This window comes from Jaculus jaculus, chromosome 13 (assembly GCF_020740685.1).
Source record: "Jaculus jaculus isolate mJacJac1 chromosome 13, mJacJac1.mat.Y.cur, whole genome shotgun sequence".
NCBI classification, from domain to species: domain Eukaryota; kingdom Metazoa; phylum Chordata; class Mammalia; order Rodentia; family Dipodidae; genus Jaculus; species Jaculus jaculus.
The window spans coordinates 22,480,337-22,497,672 of NC_059114.1; the positions used below are offsets into that span (position 1 = coordinate 22,480,337).

Below are 17,336 nucleotides of genomic sequence, written 5' to 3' on the forward strand. Positions count from 1 at the left end.
ATGCCAGCCTGAGACTAAAGAGTGAATTCGAGATCAGCATGGGTTAGATTGGGACCCTACCTAGAAAAACCAAAAAACAACCAACCCAGCATGGCTTGAAGGTCCCCAGTTTCAAAGTTAGGGTAAATCTGTACAGTGCTTGGGAAAGGACCTCAAAGAAATTGTGTGTGTAGTGTATAGTGTGTGTGGGGGGTGTCACCTGTGTGGGCAGGTGTTCTCACCCTGGGCAGCAGTGCGCAGAGACCACAGGAGGAGTGTCCTCCTCTATTGAGTGCTCTTCTGCTTTATCTCCCTGAGGCGAGTCTCTCACTGCCCCAGGAGCCCCTCCCATGCTGGGTTTCGGGTAGAGGCACTGAGGAGCAAGCCCACTGATCTTCCTATCTCTGTTCCCTTCAGTGATGGGTCCCGGGCATGTGTGGCCACGCCCGGCTTTTTACCCAGGTGTTGGGGATTGAACTCCGGTGCATGTGCTTGTGGAGCAAGTGCTCTTAACTAACTGAGCTGTCTCCCCAGCTCGCATTTATTTTATTTTTGTTGTTGTTGTTTTTTTCAAGGTAGGGTCTTGCTCTAGCCCAGGCTGACCTGGAATTCACTATATAATCTCAGGATGGCCTCGAAATCATGGCGATCCTCCTACCTCTGCCTCCTGAGTGCTGGGATTAAAGGTGTGCGTCACCACACCCAGTTTCTCAATTTTTTTTGTAATTTTTTTTTTTTTCCCCAGATATGAACCAACTCAAATCATTCCTTGGTATAGTCCCAGCTCCTTGGGAGGTTTAGGCAGGAGGATCACTTAAACCCTGGCATTGGTGATTGGCCAGAGTAATGTAGGAGCTTAGCTCTAAAAAAGAAAGACATGAGGAGAGGTGGCTTCGTGGTTAAGGCACTTGCCTGTGAAACCTAAGGACCTAGGTTCGATTCCCCAGTACTGATGTAAAGCCAGATCCCTTGTAAAGCCAGATGCTAGAGGCAGTAGTATACCCATTTTCTCTCTCTCTATTTGCCTCTTCTCTCTCCATCCCTCCCTTCCTCTCTCAGATAAATAAATAAAATATTAAAAGAAAGACAACAGATGATGAGCCATTATTCTAGTTAACTGAGTGTTTTCATTATATAGGTTGCAATCCATAAGGATTTGCTTCCATTTGCTAAGCTATCAACAACTAAGTCTCCTATTTAGTAACCCATCATTTAAAAGTAAGTGTACTGGATGAATGTCTATTTTCCCCACCAGATGGAAGCTTTAATGAGCAGAAGAGCATCTCATATGAGCCATCAGTGCTCAGCCAGCTCCTGCCACATGTGAGGGTCTCATTCAAATGGGTTCACTGGGGCTAGGGTTATAGGCCAGTGGTAGAGTCCCTAGGTGTGGTGGCCTCTAATACCATACCCACACAAATTAGTTAACCAAATGCATGGATTTCTAATCTGACTTCCTCAAACTCAGACGTTCCTGGCCCCTACCTCATCTTAGCCTTTTGTTTTTAGGTCCTGGGGATGGAAGTAGGGCCTGGAATATGCTAGGTAGGTGCTCCTCCAATGAGTCACACAATCCTGGCCTTACATGTCAGCAATAGACACATAAAGCTCAATTTAGCTCATGCTGCTTTCAAGAGCTTTCTGCTGAATGAGGGAGGAGGCAAGTGCTGGTAGCTTCTGCCTGGAGAACTCAGGAACGGCATCTAACTCAGACAGCTGGGCTTTCTGGAAAAGATGAGCTGTGTGGGGTTCTGAAGGACAAGGACAGGTTCTGGGGCAGGCATTCCAGGCTGTGGGAGTGGGTGAGTCTTGGAGGGACATTTCACCAGAGGCAGCTTAGCATGGATAATGAGGCTGGGCCTGAGACAGGTGGGAAGAGCATTGTGTGCTGAGGTTTGCTTTGTTCTGAAGTATCGTCTAGCTCTTTAGCAGTGGGCACAATGGGTCACAGAGTGGGAGCCAAATAAGATGCCACTACAGATAATGACCATTGGCAACCTTCTCCTTCCTACAGGCTGTCACAGTGGGACTAGCGAGTAAGCTCAGATCCCAAAGATGTGCCCAGGATAGAGGAGCTGTTAGACTCCATTCCTCCTGCACGGTAGCTCTTATGTCCATCCAGCCCCGGCCTTCCATCCTGTAAGCCCATGTCTCAACTTGTCACTCACTTGCTACACTTTCCAAAGTCCTCCTTACCCACCTGTTCTTTGAGTCTCCGTACATATTGTTTCCCTCTGCCTACCATCTCCAACCCACTTTGGTACTCTGTTTCCCCAGACCATCAGTTCATCTCCCTTCCTTGGCCAATGCTGTCACAGAACTTGGTTTAGCTTCTCTTTACCTGTGTGTCTGTCTTCATCATCATTTAAGGCCCAGGAAGTACCTGGTCTTGGCATGATCACAGGGAAACAGGCCCCTCGCTACAGTGTCGTTTCAGTGAGTTTGACTATTGTACCCTCTGGTGGGCAGTCTGCCCCTGTCCCAGAAGCCATCAGTGCACCTAATCTCTGACTCACAGTCCTACTTCAGGAATATATTCCAAGGAAATAACAAGAGAGTTATACAGATGTGTGGAGAGAGATGTCAGGATAGCTTTATATGTAATTGGGGAAAATTAGCAACAATCCAAGCCAACGGTGAAGTACAGCAAAAATGTACTGGTTGACATGGGAAACCTTAGGCCGGGTGCAGTGACGAGAAAGGCTTTAGAGCAGGAGGAGAATGTGGTGCTGTTTTGCTGTCACTCTCTCCTGCTTAACCTGGGTCTGCTCACATTGGCTGGGTTTGCCCATCTGGTTTGGTAGAGGGTCTGGCTGCACCATGGGTTTCTGATCTGTAAACCCTTCAGATAAACTCACATTTTCTCACTTTCACAGGCCTGTGAAGACAGCTTTATTTTAAAGACAAGGAATGTTGGATCTCTTCTGGGTACTTAAAAATAATCTGAGGTTCTAAAAAATTTCATAGAGTTGATGCATCAGAGTTTACAAGTTTATATTAAAACTACTCTGGTCTGTATTCCATATTTGACAGGATTTCCTAAGAGGTTATTATTCAGTTTGTCAGCTAGAAGAAAAATTCCAGTGTGAAACACTTTAACACCAAGTATATTGAAATAGATTCAGTCCTGACATTGTGCTTTCCTAAACATTCTCCTTGTAGCTGTTGACTTAGTGCAGAACAGCTCCAGCACCTTTAAAATAATCTGTCTAATGTCCTCTTGACATGAACCTACTTGGGCCATCATGACTCCACAGTAGTTACCAATATCCCCACAAGATCAGTGCTGCTCTGAACCCATAAACAGATTGACTTGGAGGACACAGGAGGACAAAAAGAATGAGACAACAAAACAGAGGAAGGACTACCTTGAAAGAGGAGGGTCTGAGCTGGGCATGGTGGGGCACGCCTTTAATCCTAGCACTAGAGAGGCTGAGGTAGGAGGACTGTAGCAGACAGCTTTCAGTTTGTGGAGATGAACTTCTAGACCAGGCATGGTGATGGAGGGAGGGATTTATTGAAGCTTACAGATCCAGGGGAAGTTCCGTAATGGCAGAAGAAGCTGGCCCCTCTCAAAGGACCAAGCAGGGAGAGAGAAGCCCCAAGCCAAAAACCCAGAAGCCACACGGCATAGAAGCACACTTAGGAATTCTTGGTGGAACTCAGGCACTGCATATTTTTAGATTGGAATTTCAAACCCACCACCACATCTTAGGGCTGGACCTAAGATCTTCCCAATGTCACCTCCTCTACCCAGATGGCTGCAGATCTAAATTACAAAGTGTAATAAAATCCTAAATATATTGGGGATCATTTATTTATACTGCCACAAGGACCATTGTGAGTTGCGGCCAGCTTGGGACTACAGAGTGAGTGAATACCAGGTCAGCCTGGGCTAGAGTGAGACCCTACCTCCAAAAAAACAACAAAAATGAAATGGCTAAGGCCATGTACTTATGCCTTAAGGTTTGACATTTTTTTCTTTAATTTTCAGGGGTGATAGCCAATTTTGTAGTCAGAAAGCAGCCATCTATTCCCTGAATTTGACAGCAGATCCGCCTCAAAGGGTATTTAAGCTTATTGACCAAATCAATCCATCCATTTTCTGCATTCACATTTCAAACTGTAAGTACTTATTTGGTATTTTTGGTGACACTCTGGAAAGTTTTTCTTTTAAACATATTTCATAGAAAATTATCTCATCCACTTCAAGTTAAGGCATCCAGTCTATGTTTTGTATATGTGAATAATCTCCTGAGACCATTTTACAGATAACTGAAAATAACTTCATAGACCTTTGGCATACACACTGTCTTTGGATGTATTTGAACTATGTCTTTTTTTTTTTTAATTTTTACACTTGATTTCAAAGGTGTTTATGTTGAATAGACATATATAAGAATCCAGGTTGCACATGTGAGCGTTACTTGATTTCCTCTTGTTGTAATGGTTGAAATCAGGCTCAAATTTAAACATTGCCCTTAGTTTCTATTTATTTTTTATTTTTTCTAGGAATATTTGCATGAAAACAGGATTTTTTTTTTTTCCATCTGAGCATTTAGTTCAGGCAAGTGTCTGGACTCAAAGTCCACATGAGCATGCAGTGTTCTCAAGATATGAAAGAGAAGGGACATGTTTTATGAGTTTATCAGCTCAACTTCATTGTCTTTTTCCAATGTCTTTACATATTTGGGGTTGTTCCCTTGTGATGAAAGACAAGTGAATACACTGTGATTTACCTGAAGCAAAAACTAATCAGTGACTACCAGCCATACTCTAAGCTGTATTAGCTCCAGAGGTGAATGTGGCAGCCTGCCTCCTCCTCCTTTTGCACACAGCACAGGACGTGGCTGGTGGCTGCATGAAAAGTAGCCAAGTCTAGCTGGCCGTGGTTATGCCCACCTTTAATCCCAGCACTTGGGAGGCTGAGGTAGGAGGGTTACTGTGAGTTCAAGGTCAGCCTGAGACTACATAGTGAATTCTAGATCAGCATGGGCTAGAGCGAGACCCTGGGGTGGGGGCGCCATGTCTAGGGATCTTGTTTATATATTGTTAATTTGTTTTTTTGAGGTAGGGTCTCACTTTAGCCCAGGCTGACCTGGAACTCACTCTGTAGTCCTAGGCTGGCCTTGAACTTTTAGCAATCCTCCTACCTCTGCCTCCCAAGTGCTGGGATTAAAGGCAGGCATGTGCTACCATGCTCTATTTATTTTTTTATTGTTGTTGTTGTTGAGACAAGGTCTTGCTGTGTAGCTCTGGCTAGTCTGGAACACACTACATAGACCAGTGTGGCCTTGAACACATGGTGATTAGAGATCCTGTTTATTTAACAAACCCCATGCAATTCTTAGAGAAATAAATAGGCAAAAAGCATATTTTTCCACATGTCAGCTTTGTGGTTATTGAAACTGATTTCCAAGCCAGCCATGGTGGCGCATGCCTTTAATCTCAGCACTTGGGAAGTAGAGGGAGGAGGATCATCATGAGTTCAAGGCCACTCTGAGACTACATAGTGAATTCTAAAATGTTATAGATGTCATTTACAGTGCACATATTTTGTTTTTGCTGATTTAAATTTCTTCTCCTGAAAATAGATAAGCCTGCATTATCCTTTACTAATCCAGAAGTGCCCAATGAAAGCAATTTTGATCAATTCATAAGAGCATCAGATGGTTTTACAGTGAACACGGACTCAGATGTTTCGTTCACAGCCACATTGGATGCTCCACATGCCGCTAGATATGAGGTGAGCCTAGATCTCAAAGGTATCTACTCATGTGTCCCAAATATCCTGTCCTAGTAAGCTATTTTCCATATTAACATACAAAGCCTGGCTTCCCTGGAGCATAGAACTGATATAGACTAGAAATGAGTGCAAGGCCTCTCAAAGATTCTGAGACTGAAAATGAGCATTTAAATTCTGAACCTCTGTGGTATGCTTGCATTTTGTTTCTGCAGAATTCTCTGTTCTCAGCCTGAGAGGGTGGAGCATAATGCTTAGGGCCCACTGCTGGGCAGAGGGACTGGAGTGCCTGCGTGCCTGGCCTCCTGTCAAGATTGTATTTAGTTGCAGACTTTAGGATGACGTGTGCTGTTTTACATCGTTCATTAGCAAACTTGTAGAATGTGACATATATATTTTTTTAAATTTTTATTTATTTATTTATTTGAGAGCGACAGACACAGAGAGAAAGACAGATAGTGGGAGAGAGAGAGAATGGGCGCACTAGGGCCTCCAGCCTCTGCAAACGAACTCCAGATGTGTGCGCCCCCTTGTGCATCTGGCTAACGTGGGACCTGGGGAACCAAGCCTCGAACCGGGGTCCTTAGGCTTCACAGGCAAGCGCTTAACCGCTAAGCCATCTCTCCAGCCCGAATGTGACATATATTGACACTGAAAAAACTTTAACTTCTTCAAAGCTGTGTGTGGTGTTATCTTGCACACATAGGTAGAAGCAGAAGAATAAGGAATTCAGGGTCATCCTTGGCTACATAGTGAGTTCAGGAACAGCCTGGGACCCTGACTCAAAACAGCAACAATTAAACCAAATTGAACCAAAACCTAACATTTTCAGAAGCATGCTTTGGAAAGGGAGGCATGAAAGCAACATGTAGCAGTGGTACGAGGAAAGGTGTAGAGGCCTCAGTGAACCGTGGAAGGCCCTTGTTGTCACTGAGCCTCCTGCGGGGCTGGAGAGGAGCGCAGCCCACTGTAGAGCTCATGCTTGGAGTGTTCCAGGCCATGCTTCATTCTTACCCCGCAAAAAGCAATTCACACTGCAAATCACTGTGAAAGATTATGTGTTCTTCCTGGTTTTAAATGCATCTCCATAGGGAACATGCACTATTAAAATAGAAGTGGGACTTACACTTATCCATATTGTGCCAGAAAACTCTTATTTATTTATTTGTTTGAGAGTGACAGAGAAAGAATGATAGAGAATGGGTGTGCCAGGGCCTCCAGCCACTGCAGATGAATTCCAGATGCATGTGCCACCTTGTGCATGTGGCTTATGTGGGTCCTGGGGAATATGAGCCTCAACTCGGGTCCTTAGACTTCACAGGCAAGCGCTTAACTGCCAAATCATCTCTCCAGCCCTGGAAAACTCTTTTTTCAATAACAAAGCTTATGTACCTTCCCATATCAATATAAAAATTACTTTTGGGGGCTGGAGAGGTGGCTCAGCAATTAAGGCACCTGCCTGCAAAGCCTAAGAACCTGGGTTTGATTCCTTAGTACCCACGTAAAGCCAGATGCACAAAATGGCTAGAGGTCCAGTGTACCCATTCCTTCTTTGTCTTCCTTCTTCCCTCTCCCTTACTCCGTCCAATAAATGAAATACTTTTTTTTTTTTTTAATTACCACTTCTTGGACATTTCCCTATGTAGAACTTCCCAGATGTTACTTCAGACAGCCTGGAATATATCATTGTCTCACTTACCTAAGCTTAGGACAGGAAAAGAACTTGTCCCATTACTGTGAGAGCATCTTTACAAAGTCTTCCTTTCTGTGCGTATATTTAAGCCGTTCACTCTTTCGTAGAGCGGGGGATGGAGCCCGTGCTAGGCAGGTGCTTTGCAACTTCATTGTATTCCCAGCCCGTCATTATACTCTTATTTAAAATCTTAGTTTTTCAAGACAGGGCCTTCCTTGCTCTGGAGCCCACATTGCATTTGAACAAATGACCCTCTTGCAACCACCTCCTAAGTGCTAAGATTGCAGATATGGGCCACCACACCCAGCCGTTATTGCACTTAAATTGTTTTTTCTTTTTTCAAGGTAGGGTTTCAGTCTAGATCAGGCTGGAATTCACTATGTAGTCTCAGGGTGGCCTCGAACTCATAGCGATCCTCCTACCCCTGTCTCCCAAGTGCTGGGATTAAAGGCATGTGCCACCACGCCCGGCAGAATTTTTTTATTATTATTATTTTGGTTTTATTGAGTGTGGTCTCACTCCAGCCTAGGCTGACCTAGAACTCACTCTGTAGCCCCAGGCTGGTCTTGAACATTTGTTTCCAGTTTTTGCTATTAGAAATAATCTTCAACACACACTCATATTTGTATCAAGTTAAATCCTTGGGATCTGTTTCTACAAATGAATCAGCTTGATGAAAATAAACACAAAGCTTCAGTATTGGTGAACAGATTGCTGTCCAGAAAGACTACAGTCATTTACACTCCAGTTGCAGGGAGCGAAAGCTCCTGTTTTTCTGTGCCCTTGACCGCACTAACGCATTTGGGTCAATTTAAATTCAAGACTATTATCTATATGTCTGTAAGTTGTGAATTTGGGTTTTTGACTAATAGGTAGGAATTCATGGGGAGGAAGAAGACACTTTCTTTTTTAATATTTTTTTTGTTTATTTTTATTTGAGAGCGACAGACAGAGAGAGAGAGAGAAAGAGAGAGAGAGAGAGAGAATGGGCATGCCAGGGCCTCCAGCCACTGCAAACAAACTCCAGATGTATGTACCACCTTATGCATCTGTTTTACGTGGGTCCTGGGGAATTGAGCCTCGAACCAGGGTCTGTAGGCTTCACAGGAAAGCGTTTAACTGCTAAGCCATCTCTCCAGCCCCAGAAGATACTTTCTTAAAACTCATTAATAAAGAATTGATTTAGAAAAGATTTTATAAGCCAGGTGTGTTGGCACATGCTTTTAATCCCAACACAGAGGCAGAGGTAGGAGTATCATTGTGAGTTTGAGGCCACCCTGAGATTACATAATGAATTCCAAGTTAGCTTGAGCTAGAGTGAGACCCTACCTCAAAAAAAAAAAAAAAAAAAAAAAGAAAGAAAGAAAAGATTTTGTATCACCTGAATGTACACTGTGACTATTTAAATAATGAGGGCTGTTGAGTAGTTTTGTTCATCCCTGTACCTAATCATCCAGTTCTTCTGCAGAGGCAAACACTATACTACCTTCTCTTATACTTTCCAGGGAATTCTATAATTAGACTGCAATACAGTGACATACACAGTCGTGCATGTCCTTCCATGAACCTGTAATCCCAGCATTGGAGTGGTAAGGCAGGAGAATCCCATGAGCTCAGGAATTCAAGACCAGCCTAGTAACATAGTGAGGCCCAATCTCAGAGAGGGAACTGGATGTGGTGGTACATGCCTTTAATCCCAGCCCTTGGAAGCAGAGATAGGAGGATTGCCATGAGTTCGAGGCCAGCCTGAGACTACTGAGTGAATTCCAGGTGAGCCTGGTGAGAGCAAGACTCTACCTCAAAAAAACAGAAAAACAAGGAGGGAGAGAGTGACAGCTAAATGTCAGCTTTATGTTGGTGGCAAGGACCACACTTAGATTTTATTCTCCACACCTGCAATGTTGTATGTCACCTAGTAGGTGCCCAGTGAATGTTGTACGAATGCATGCCTATGACACCATGACCTCTCTTGGTTTCTGTGCTTGCAGTATGGGGTCCCTCTACAGATTGCGAATGCATCTTCGGGTTTGTTTCTGAGATTCCCTTCACCCCTGACGTCATCTCTGTGCACAGACAGTAGCCCTGCGGGTAAGTAAGAGCGTGCCCACTGCTCTTGCTCTCTGTAAAGAAATGTTGCTATCGTTAACTTTTGTTCACAGTAGTTGTAGTGAAACAGGCTTTGAAACAGAAATGGAATCTTTGGGTTGAGAGGCTTCAAAGCTTATGTAGTCCCATTTGCCACTTGTGAGGCTCTTTCTGCCACAGTCAGTCTTGGCTTGAACACTTGCTGTGGTGAGCAACTCACTATCTGCAGACAGTCTGCACAGATGCTGAACACCTTTAGGGTGGGGCAGCACCACAGTGGGCCAGTGTTTGAGCATTGCATTATTTGCTGTCTTAGTGAGGAGAGTGCTTCTCCCAGTTAACCTTCACGGTGACCCTTTTCCATGTGTATGATGTGTGGTGTATGTGCATATATGTATGCATGTGTGTGTGCGCATATGCATGTGGAAGTGAGAGGACAGTCTCATCCTCATGTATACCGTCAACCTCTTTTATATGTATATATAAATTTTATTTATTTATTTGCAAGCGGAGGGGGGAGGGAGAGAATGGGCATGCCAGGACCTCCAGCCACTGCACACAAACTCCAGATGTTTGTGCTACCATGTGCATCTGGATTACGTAGGTCCTGGGGAATTGAACCTGGGTCTTTAGGCTTCACAGGCATGCGCCTTAACTGCTAAGCCATCTCTCCAGCCCCCTGTCTCTCATTGGCCTGGAGTTTACTGATTTGGCTAGACTAGCTAGCTAATGAGCCCTAGGGACCCTTCTGCTGCCACTCTCTGTGCTAAGATTATGGCAAACGCCGTGGTCACACTGGCATTTTCATGGGTCTGGGGAACCCCACCTCAGGTCCTCATACTTGTGCAGCAAGTGCTTAACTCACTGTGGTCAGATCAGTACGAAGTCTCAGGGTGGCCTTGAACTCGTGGTGATTCTCCTACCTCTGCCTCCTGAGTGCTGGGATTAAAGGTGTATGCCACCATACCCAGCTATTGTTTGTTTTTAAATGTTTTTGTTTATTTATTTGCAAATGGAAAGAGAGAGCGAGAGAGAATGAGAATGGACAAGCCAGGGCCTCTAGCCATTGCAAGTGAACTCTAGATGCATTTGTCACTTTGTGCATCTGGCTTACATGAGTTCTGGGGAATTGAACTGGGGTTCAATTAACTTATTGTGTAGTATCAGCGTAGCCTTGAACTCATGGCAATCCTTCTATCTCTGCCTCCCAAGTGCTGGGATTAAAGGCATATGTCACCATGCCTGGCTCCTTTCTAATTTTTTAGATGATGAAATGAAGAGGCATAGAGTTGTCCCCCCCCCCCTTCATTTGCTTTTTTGGACAACTTCTTGCTATATAACCCAAGCTGGCCTTGAACTTAGGATTCATGTGCCTTAGCCTCCCGAGTGCACCCCCATGCTCAGCTGCGTAAGGTTTCTTGCTTGGGCTGAGCCCACAGTGTCAGTTTGAGGACGGTTATCCTCTTCTGTGCTCCACTGTGCTCATTACCTGAGGTCAGGCCTGCTTCTCACTAGGCCCTGAGGCATTGGAAGGCAGCAGCCAGGTTCTCTGACCCTCAGCTAGCCTTGAGGTATGTCAATAATGGATGATAGGGGCGTGTGTTCTCAAGAAGATGCTTCATCCTGGAGTAGTGTGTGCTAAAGCCAAACTGAAGGCAGATGTGGCGGCATAAACTGATCCTAGCACCTGAGTGAGAGGCAGGGTGATTGCCACTGTGAGGCCAGCCTGGGCTGTATAGCCAGATGCTGTCTTAGAAAATAAACGTATGTAGCTGGGTGTGGTCATGCATGTCTTTAATCCCAGCACTGCCAGGCTAGGGTAGGAGGATCACCATGAGTTCAAGGCCAGCTTGGGCCACAGAGTGAGTTCCAGGTCAGCCTGGGTTAGAGTGAAACCCTGCCTCAGAAAAACAAAAACACTAGCCAAAATGAGAAATCATTTTCACCTAGCAGATTGACAGTGTTCAGAAAATGTGAAGCTGAGGAGAGACAAGACGCCTGCAAAGCTGGTGACTATTAATTGGTGCTGCTCCCTACCCCAGCAAAGGGCAGTGTGTGTCACAACCATAAGCAAATGTGCTCTAGATCCTGCAGAAACCATGGCCCCTAGCAAAATCCCATTGCAGCATTGTGACAGCCAAGGCAGAGACAACTGCAGTGAGTGTCCATTAGCAGGGACCCAGAGGTGCTAATTATGTCACATCCACAGAGAATGCTAATTATCCCTTCATTGCTGAGCCAGCCCATCCTCATTGTTTATGGAAAAATCAAGGGGTAGAATAGTGCATAGTACACCTCTTTCCAAAAGTGGAAAAATAATTCAAAATAAAACCTTTACATACGTGTTTCTTTTATTTGCATAGACTATTTCTGAAAGATACTTCCTGCTGGTACCTCTGGGGAAGGGACCTGGGCAGGGTGGAGAGAAGGACAGGGGTTGGAGGGAGACTTTTCTCAGTGTATTTTGAATCTAGAATTTTCTGTATGTGTTACCTAGTTAAAAATAGTTTTAGCCAGGTGTAGCGGTGCATACCTTTAATCTCAGAACTTGGGAGATGGAGGTAGGAGGATCATTGTGAGTTTGAGGCCACCCTAAGACTTAGTGAATTCCAGGTCAGCCTGGGCTAGAGTGAACCTACTTCTAATCAAAAGAGAAAAAAAAAGTTTTAAGTACTGAAGGGATGGCTGGCTTACTGGTTAAAGTGCTTGCCTGGAAAGTCAAAGGACCCAGGTTTTATTCCCCAGGACCCATGTAAATCAGAAGCACAATGTTGCACATACATCTAAAGTTTGTTTGCAGCAGCTGGATGCCCTGGTGCACCTGTTCTCTCTCTCTCTCAATCTCTCTCTTTGTGTGTGTGTGTGTGTGTGTGTCTGTCTGTCTCTTTCTCTGTCTCTCAAATCAATAAATAAAAATAGTTTTAAGCCCTAATTTAAACATATTGCATATTTTAACTTATTTTTGTAATTTTGCATATGTTACAGTTTTTCCAGTTCCCATTAGATAGTTTAAAATTTTCCTTTTGTCTTTATTTTTTTTTCTCTTGGGAATGCTATAACTTCCAGCATTCCTGGTGAGCCAGGCCGTTGAATGCAGCAGAAGGATAGACATAGAACACTGTGAGGAAATTGAAGCCCTTAGCATGGCTTATTACAGCAGCCCTGCAATTCTGAGGGTAAGAATTATTCTGATTCCTTAACTATGTTTCCTGTGCTGTGCACCCTTTCAAAATATGACACATGTCAGATCATTTAGCACACGACTGACACTGAAGTATAATTTTCTGTTTTCTAGTACTTTGGTATTAATGACTATTGAAATAATCCTTTAAATAATTTTTATTTTTATGCAGGTAGATCACATTTTGCTTTCAACTTACTTTTTATTCACCTTGATTGTGATAACGCTTGTCTCCTGGCAGTTTTTACTATATGAGAAATCACAAGGTATTTTAATGTCTATGACAAAAATAGTCATATTCGTGCAACAGAAAGCTTGCTTAGAAACAGACCAAGAAAGGAGAGCCCCTGTGTGTTGGAGGGGAAGAGGACAGTCAGGAAAGAACTGGCAGCGGGCTTTGGGGGCAGAGGGACAAGGTCCCATGCAGAGGACCCTTCTCCCTAGTGGTGGGAACTGAAGCTGAAACCCAGAAGGTGAGCAAGGCCCCAACTGGAGAGGGAGGACTGCGGAGGAGACAGTTTCAGTGGTGGAAAACCAGAGGGCTAAGCATGGTGGTGCATGCCCATATTCCCAGCACTAGGGAGGCAGCAAGTTGAAGGGCAGCCTGGTCTACATAGAAAGTTGGAGGCTAGCAGGGCTAATGTGATAGGGGCTGGAGAGATAGCTAAGTGGTAAAGCGCTTCCTGTGTAAGCATGAGGACCTGAGTCCAATCCTCAGCAGCCATGTACAATGTTGGGCATGGCTGTGTGTATCTGAAATCCCAGCCCTGGGCAGGTGTAAACAGGAGGCTCCCTAAAGCTTGCCAGCTAGGGTGGCTAGCTAAATTGATGAGCTCTGGATTCAGTGCTAGACCTGACTGAAAGGTGACAACAAAAGGGAGCCACCTGGTTATGTCCAAGGTCCTCACCTCATTGATTGATTGATTGATTTCTTTCTTTCTTTTTTTTTTTCTGGGGTAGGGGATGGTAGTACATGGTTAAAGCATTCCATGCCCTGTTATTCATCAGGAACTGCCATGTTCAGAGTTAAGTTTTTTTTTTGTTTGTTTGTTTTGTTTTGTTTTGTTTTTTGAGGTAGGGCCTCACTCTAGCCCAGGCTGACCTGGAATTCACTATGGTGTCTCAGGGTGGCCTCGAACTCACGGCGATCCTCCTACCTCTGCTTCCCAAGTGTTGGGATTAAAGGCCAGAGTTAAGTTTAACGTTGCCCTCTCTGTTCTTCTCTCAGTTGGGCCTCTAGACCTGTGAGTTCTTCCAGGGAGGCTGACTTTTTAAGTGGTCCTGAAGCCCCTGGGCATCCAGGTGCACTGCTGTACTAGCACAAGCCTCCCCGAACATGACACGCTGTTCTCTCCCCAAAATCCCCTGGCCTAACGTGTGATGGAGAAGCTCGAAGCCAAGCCCCTCAGGAGAGCCATGCTGTGTTGGCCCTGGAGCTGGGCTGACGAGGAGGCCTTTGGAGTCTCCTGGGCCAGGGATGGTGGTCTTCCACTGAGAATAGGTGCAGTGACAGTGGCCGGGAGGGCCATGAGGCAGCATGGAATACTGACCCAGAAGCATGGAGGCCTTTTGACATGGGCTAATTGATCTTATTGTACTGGTCTCTGGCATTGCTGATCAGAAGACAAGAATGTAGAAGGGAAGCATAGTGATTGTGACACATCAGCCACGTGCTGATGAGAAGCCCTGACTACATAACCTCTGCTGTCCTCCATGAATTCTTTATTTTATTTTTATTTTTAAAAATATTTTGTTTTTATTGACAACTTCCATAATTGTAGACAATAACCCATGGTAAATTCCCTCCTTCCCCCCCACTTTCCTCTTTGAAACTCCACTTTTCATCATATCCCCTCCCCTCTTAATCAGTCTCTCTTTTATTTTGATGTCATGATCTTTTCCTCCTATTATGATGGTCTTGTGTAGGTAGTGTCAGGCACTGTGAGGTCATGGATATCCAGGCCATGTTGTGTGGAGGAGCACGTTGTAAGAAGTCCTACTCTTGTTTTGGCTCTTACATTCTTTCTGCCACCTCTTCCACATGGACCCTGAGCCTTGGAAGGTGAGAAGAGATATTTCAGTGCTGAGCACTCCTCTGTCACTTCTTCTCAGCACCATGGTGATTTCTGAGTCATCCCAAGGTCACTGCCATCTGAACAGAAAAGCTTCTCTAACCAAAAGTGAGAGTAGCATTAATATACGGGTATGAACATTAAGAGAAGTGCTTACTGGGCAGTTTGGTGAGCATGTTATACACATTTAGCCAGACACCAGCAGATGTTACATCCCTAGGGCTCATGGCTACCCCTGTTGTAGGTTTTCAACATCAGGGATGTATTCCCTCCCATGGAGCAGGCCTCCAGTCCAATTAGAGAGTGGTTGGTTTCCCTCATAACAGACATGGCACTATTGCACCCACTGGCTCATTTGGCCTGGCTGGCCAAATTTAAGACTTGCAGTGTCCACTGTTGAGTATCTTCACTGGTGAGTTCTCTCTCTCCCATTGAGTGGCATGCAGTAAAGCTTCTTCCAGCTTTCTGTTAGCTGGTCTACAGGGAGGAGGTTTTCAGCTTAGCTTCAGTGGATTTCTCAGCCCAAGCATGGCTCATAATTTTTTTTTTTCTTTTTCTTTTTTTTTTTAATTTTTATTAACATTTTCCATGATTATAAAATATATCCCATGGTAATTCCCTCCCTCCCCACCCCCACACTTTCCCGTTTGAAATTCCATTCTCAATCATATTACCTCCCCATTACAATCATTGTAATTACATATATACAATATCAACCTATTAAGTATCCTCCTCCCTTCCTTTCTCCACCCTTTATGTCTCCTTTTCAACTTACTGGCCTCTGCTACTAAGTATTTTCATTCTCACACAGAAGCCCAGTCATCTGTAGCTAGGATCCCCATATGAGGGAGAACATGTGGCGCTTGGCTTTCTGGGCCTGGGTTACCTGACTTAGTATAATACTTTCCAGGTCCATCCATTTTTCTGCAAATTTCATAACTTCATTTTTCTTTACCGCTGAGTAGAACTCCATTGTATAAATGTACCACATCTTCATTATCCACTCATCTGTTGAGGGACATCTAGGCTGGTTCCATTTCCCAGCTATTATAAATTGAGCAGCAATAAACATGGTTGAGCATGTACTTCTAAGGAAATGAGATGAGTCCTTTGGATATATGCCTAGGAGTGCTATAGCTGGGTCATATGGTAGATCAATCTCTAGCTGCTTTAGGAACCTCCACACTGTTTTCCACAATGGCTGGACCAGATTGCATTCCCACCAGCAGTGCAGAAGGGTTCCTTTTTTTCCACATCCCCGCCAACATTTATGATCATTTGTTTTCATGATGGTGGCCAATCTGACAGGAGTGAGATGGAATCTCAATGTAGTTTTAATCTGCATTTCCCTGATGACTAGTGACGTAGAACATTTTTTTAGGTGCTTATATGCCATTCGTATTTCTTCCTTTGAGAACTCTCTATTTAGCTCCTTAGCCCATTTTTTGATTGGCCTGTTTGATTCCTTATTAGTTAACTTTTTGAGTTCTTTGTATATCCTAGATATTAATCCTCTATCAGATATATAGCTGGCGAAGATTTTTTCCCATTCTGTAGGTTGCCTCTTTGCTTTTTTCACTGTGTCCTTTGCGGTGCAAAATCTTTGTAATTTCATTAGGTCCCAGTGGTTAATCTGTGGTTTTATTGCCTGAGCAATTGGGGTTGTATTCAGAAAGTCTTTGCCAAGACCAATATGTTGAAGGGTTTCCCCTACTTTTTCCTCTAGCAGTTTCAAAGTTTCCGGTCTGATGTTAAGGTCTTTAATCCATTTGGACTTAATTCTTGTGCATGGCGAGAGAGAAGAATCTATTTTCATCCTTCTGCAGATATTTATCCAGTTTTCAAAACACCATTTGCTGAAGAGGCTGTCTCTTCTCCAATGAGTATTTTTGGCATTTTTATCGAATATCAGGTGGCTATAGCTACTTGGGCTTACATCTGGGTCCTCTATTCTGTTCCACTGATCTACATGTCTGTTTTTGTGCCAGTACCATGCTGTTTTTGTTACTATGGCTCTGTAGTATAGGTTAAAATCAGGTATGGTGATACCACCAGCCTCTTTTTTGTTGCTCAGTATTATTTTAGATATTCGAGGTTTTTTATGATTCCAAATGAATTTTTGGATTGTTTTTTCTATTTCCATGAAGAAAGCCTTTGGAATTTTGATAGGGATTGCATTAAATGTGTAGATTGCTTTAGGTAAGATTGCCATTTTCACGGTATTGATTCTTCCAAGCCAGGAACAAGGGATGTTTCTCCACTTTCTAGTGTCTTCTGCAATTTCTCGCTTGAGTGTCTTAAAGTTCTCATTGTATAGATTCTTTACTTCCTTAGTTAGGTTTATTCCAAGGTATTTTATTTTTTTTGATGCAATTGTGAATGGGAGTGATTCTCTGATTTCATCCTCTGTGTGTTTGTTGTTAGCATATACGAAGGCTACTGATTTCTGTGTATTTATTTTGTATCCTGCTACATTGCTGTAGGTTTTGATCAGCTCTAACAGCTTGCTAGTAGAGTCTTTAGGGTCCTTTATGTATAGAATCATGTCATCTGCAAATAATGATAACTTGATTTCTTCCTTTC

The 17,336-nt window shown here is 43.9% G+C and overlaps 1 protein-coding gene across 3 annotated transcripts in view; it reads left to right on the top strand.

Moving 5' to 3' along the window:
- Tctn1 (tectonic family member 1) overlaps nt 1-17,336 on the top strand; it is a 53,444-nt gene that overhangs the window by 13,974 nt on the left and 22,134 nt on the right. For 2 of the 3 annotated variants that reach the window (XM_045132182.1, XM_045132181.1), the window contains exons 3-6: nt 3,974-4,104; nt 5,574-5,725; nt 9,404-9,503; nt 12,567-12,676. In XM_045132182.1, coding sequence (XP_044988117.1) covers nt 3,974-4,104; nt 5,574-5,725; nt 9,404-9,503; nt 12,567-12,676 — 493 coding nt within the window. Of the gene's footprint in view, nt 1-1,993; nt 2,119-3,973; nt 4,105-5,573; nt 5,726-9,403; nt 9,504-12,566; nt 12,677-17,336 lie in introns of all 3 variants that reach the window. The other variant, XM_045132183.1, reaches the window with a different exon arrangement.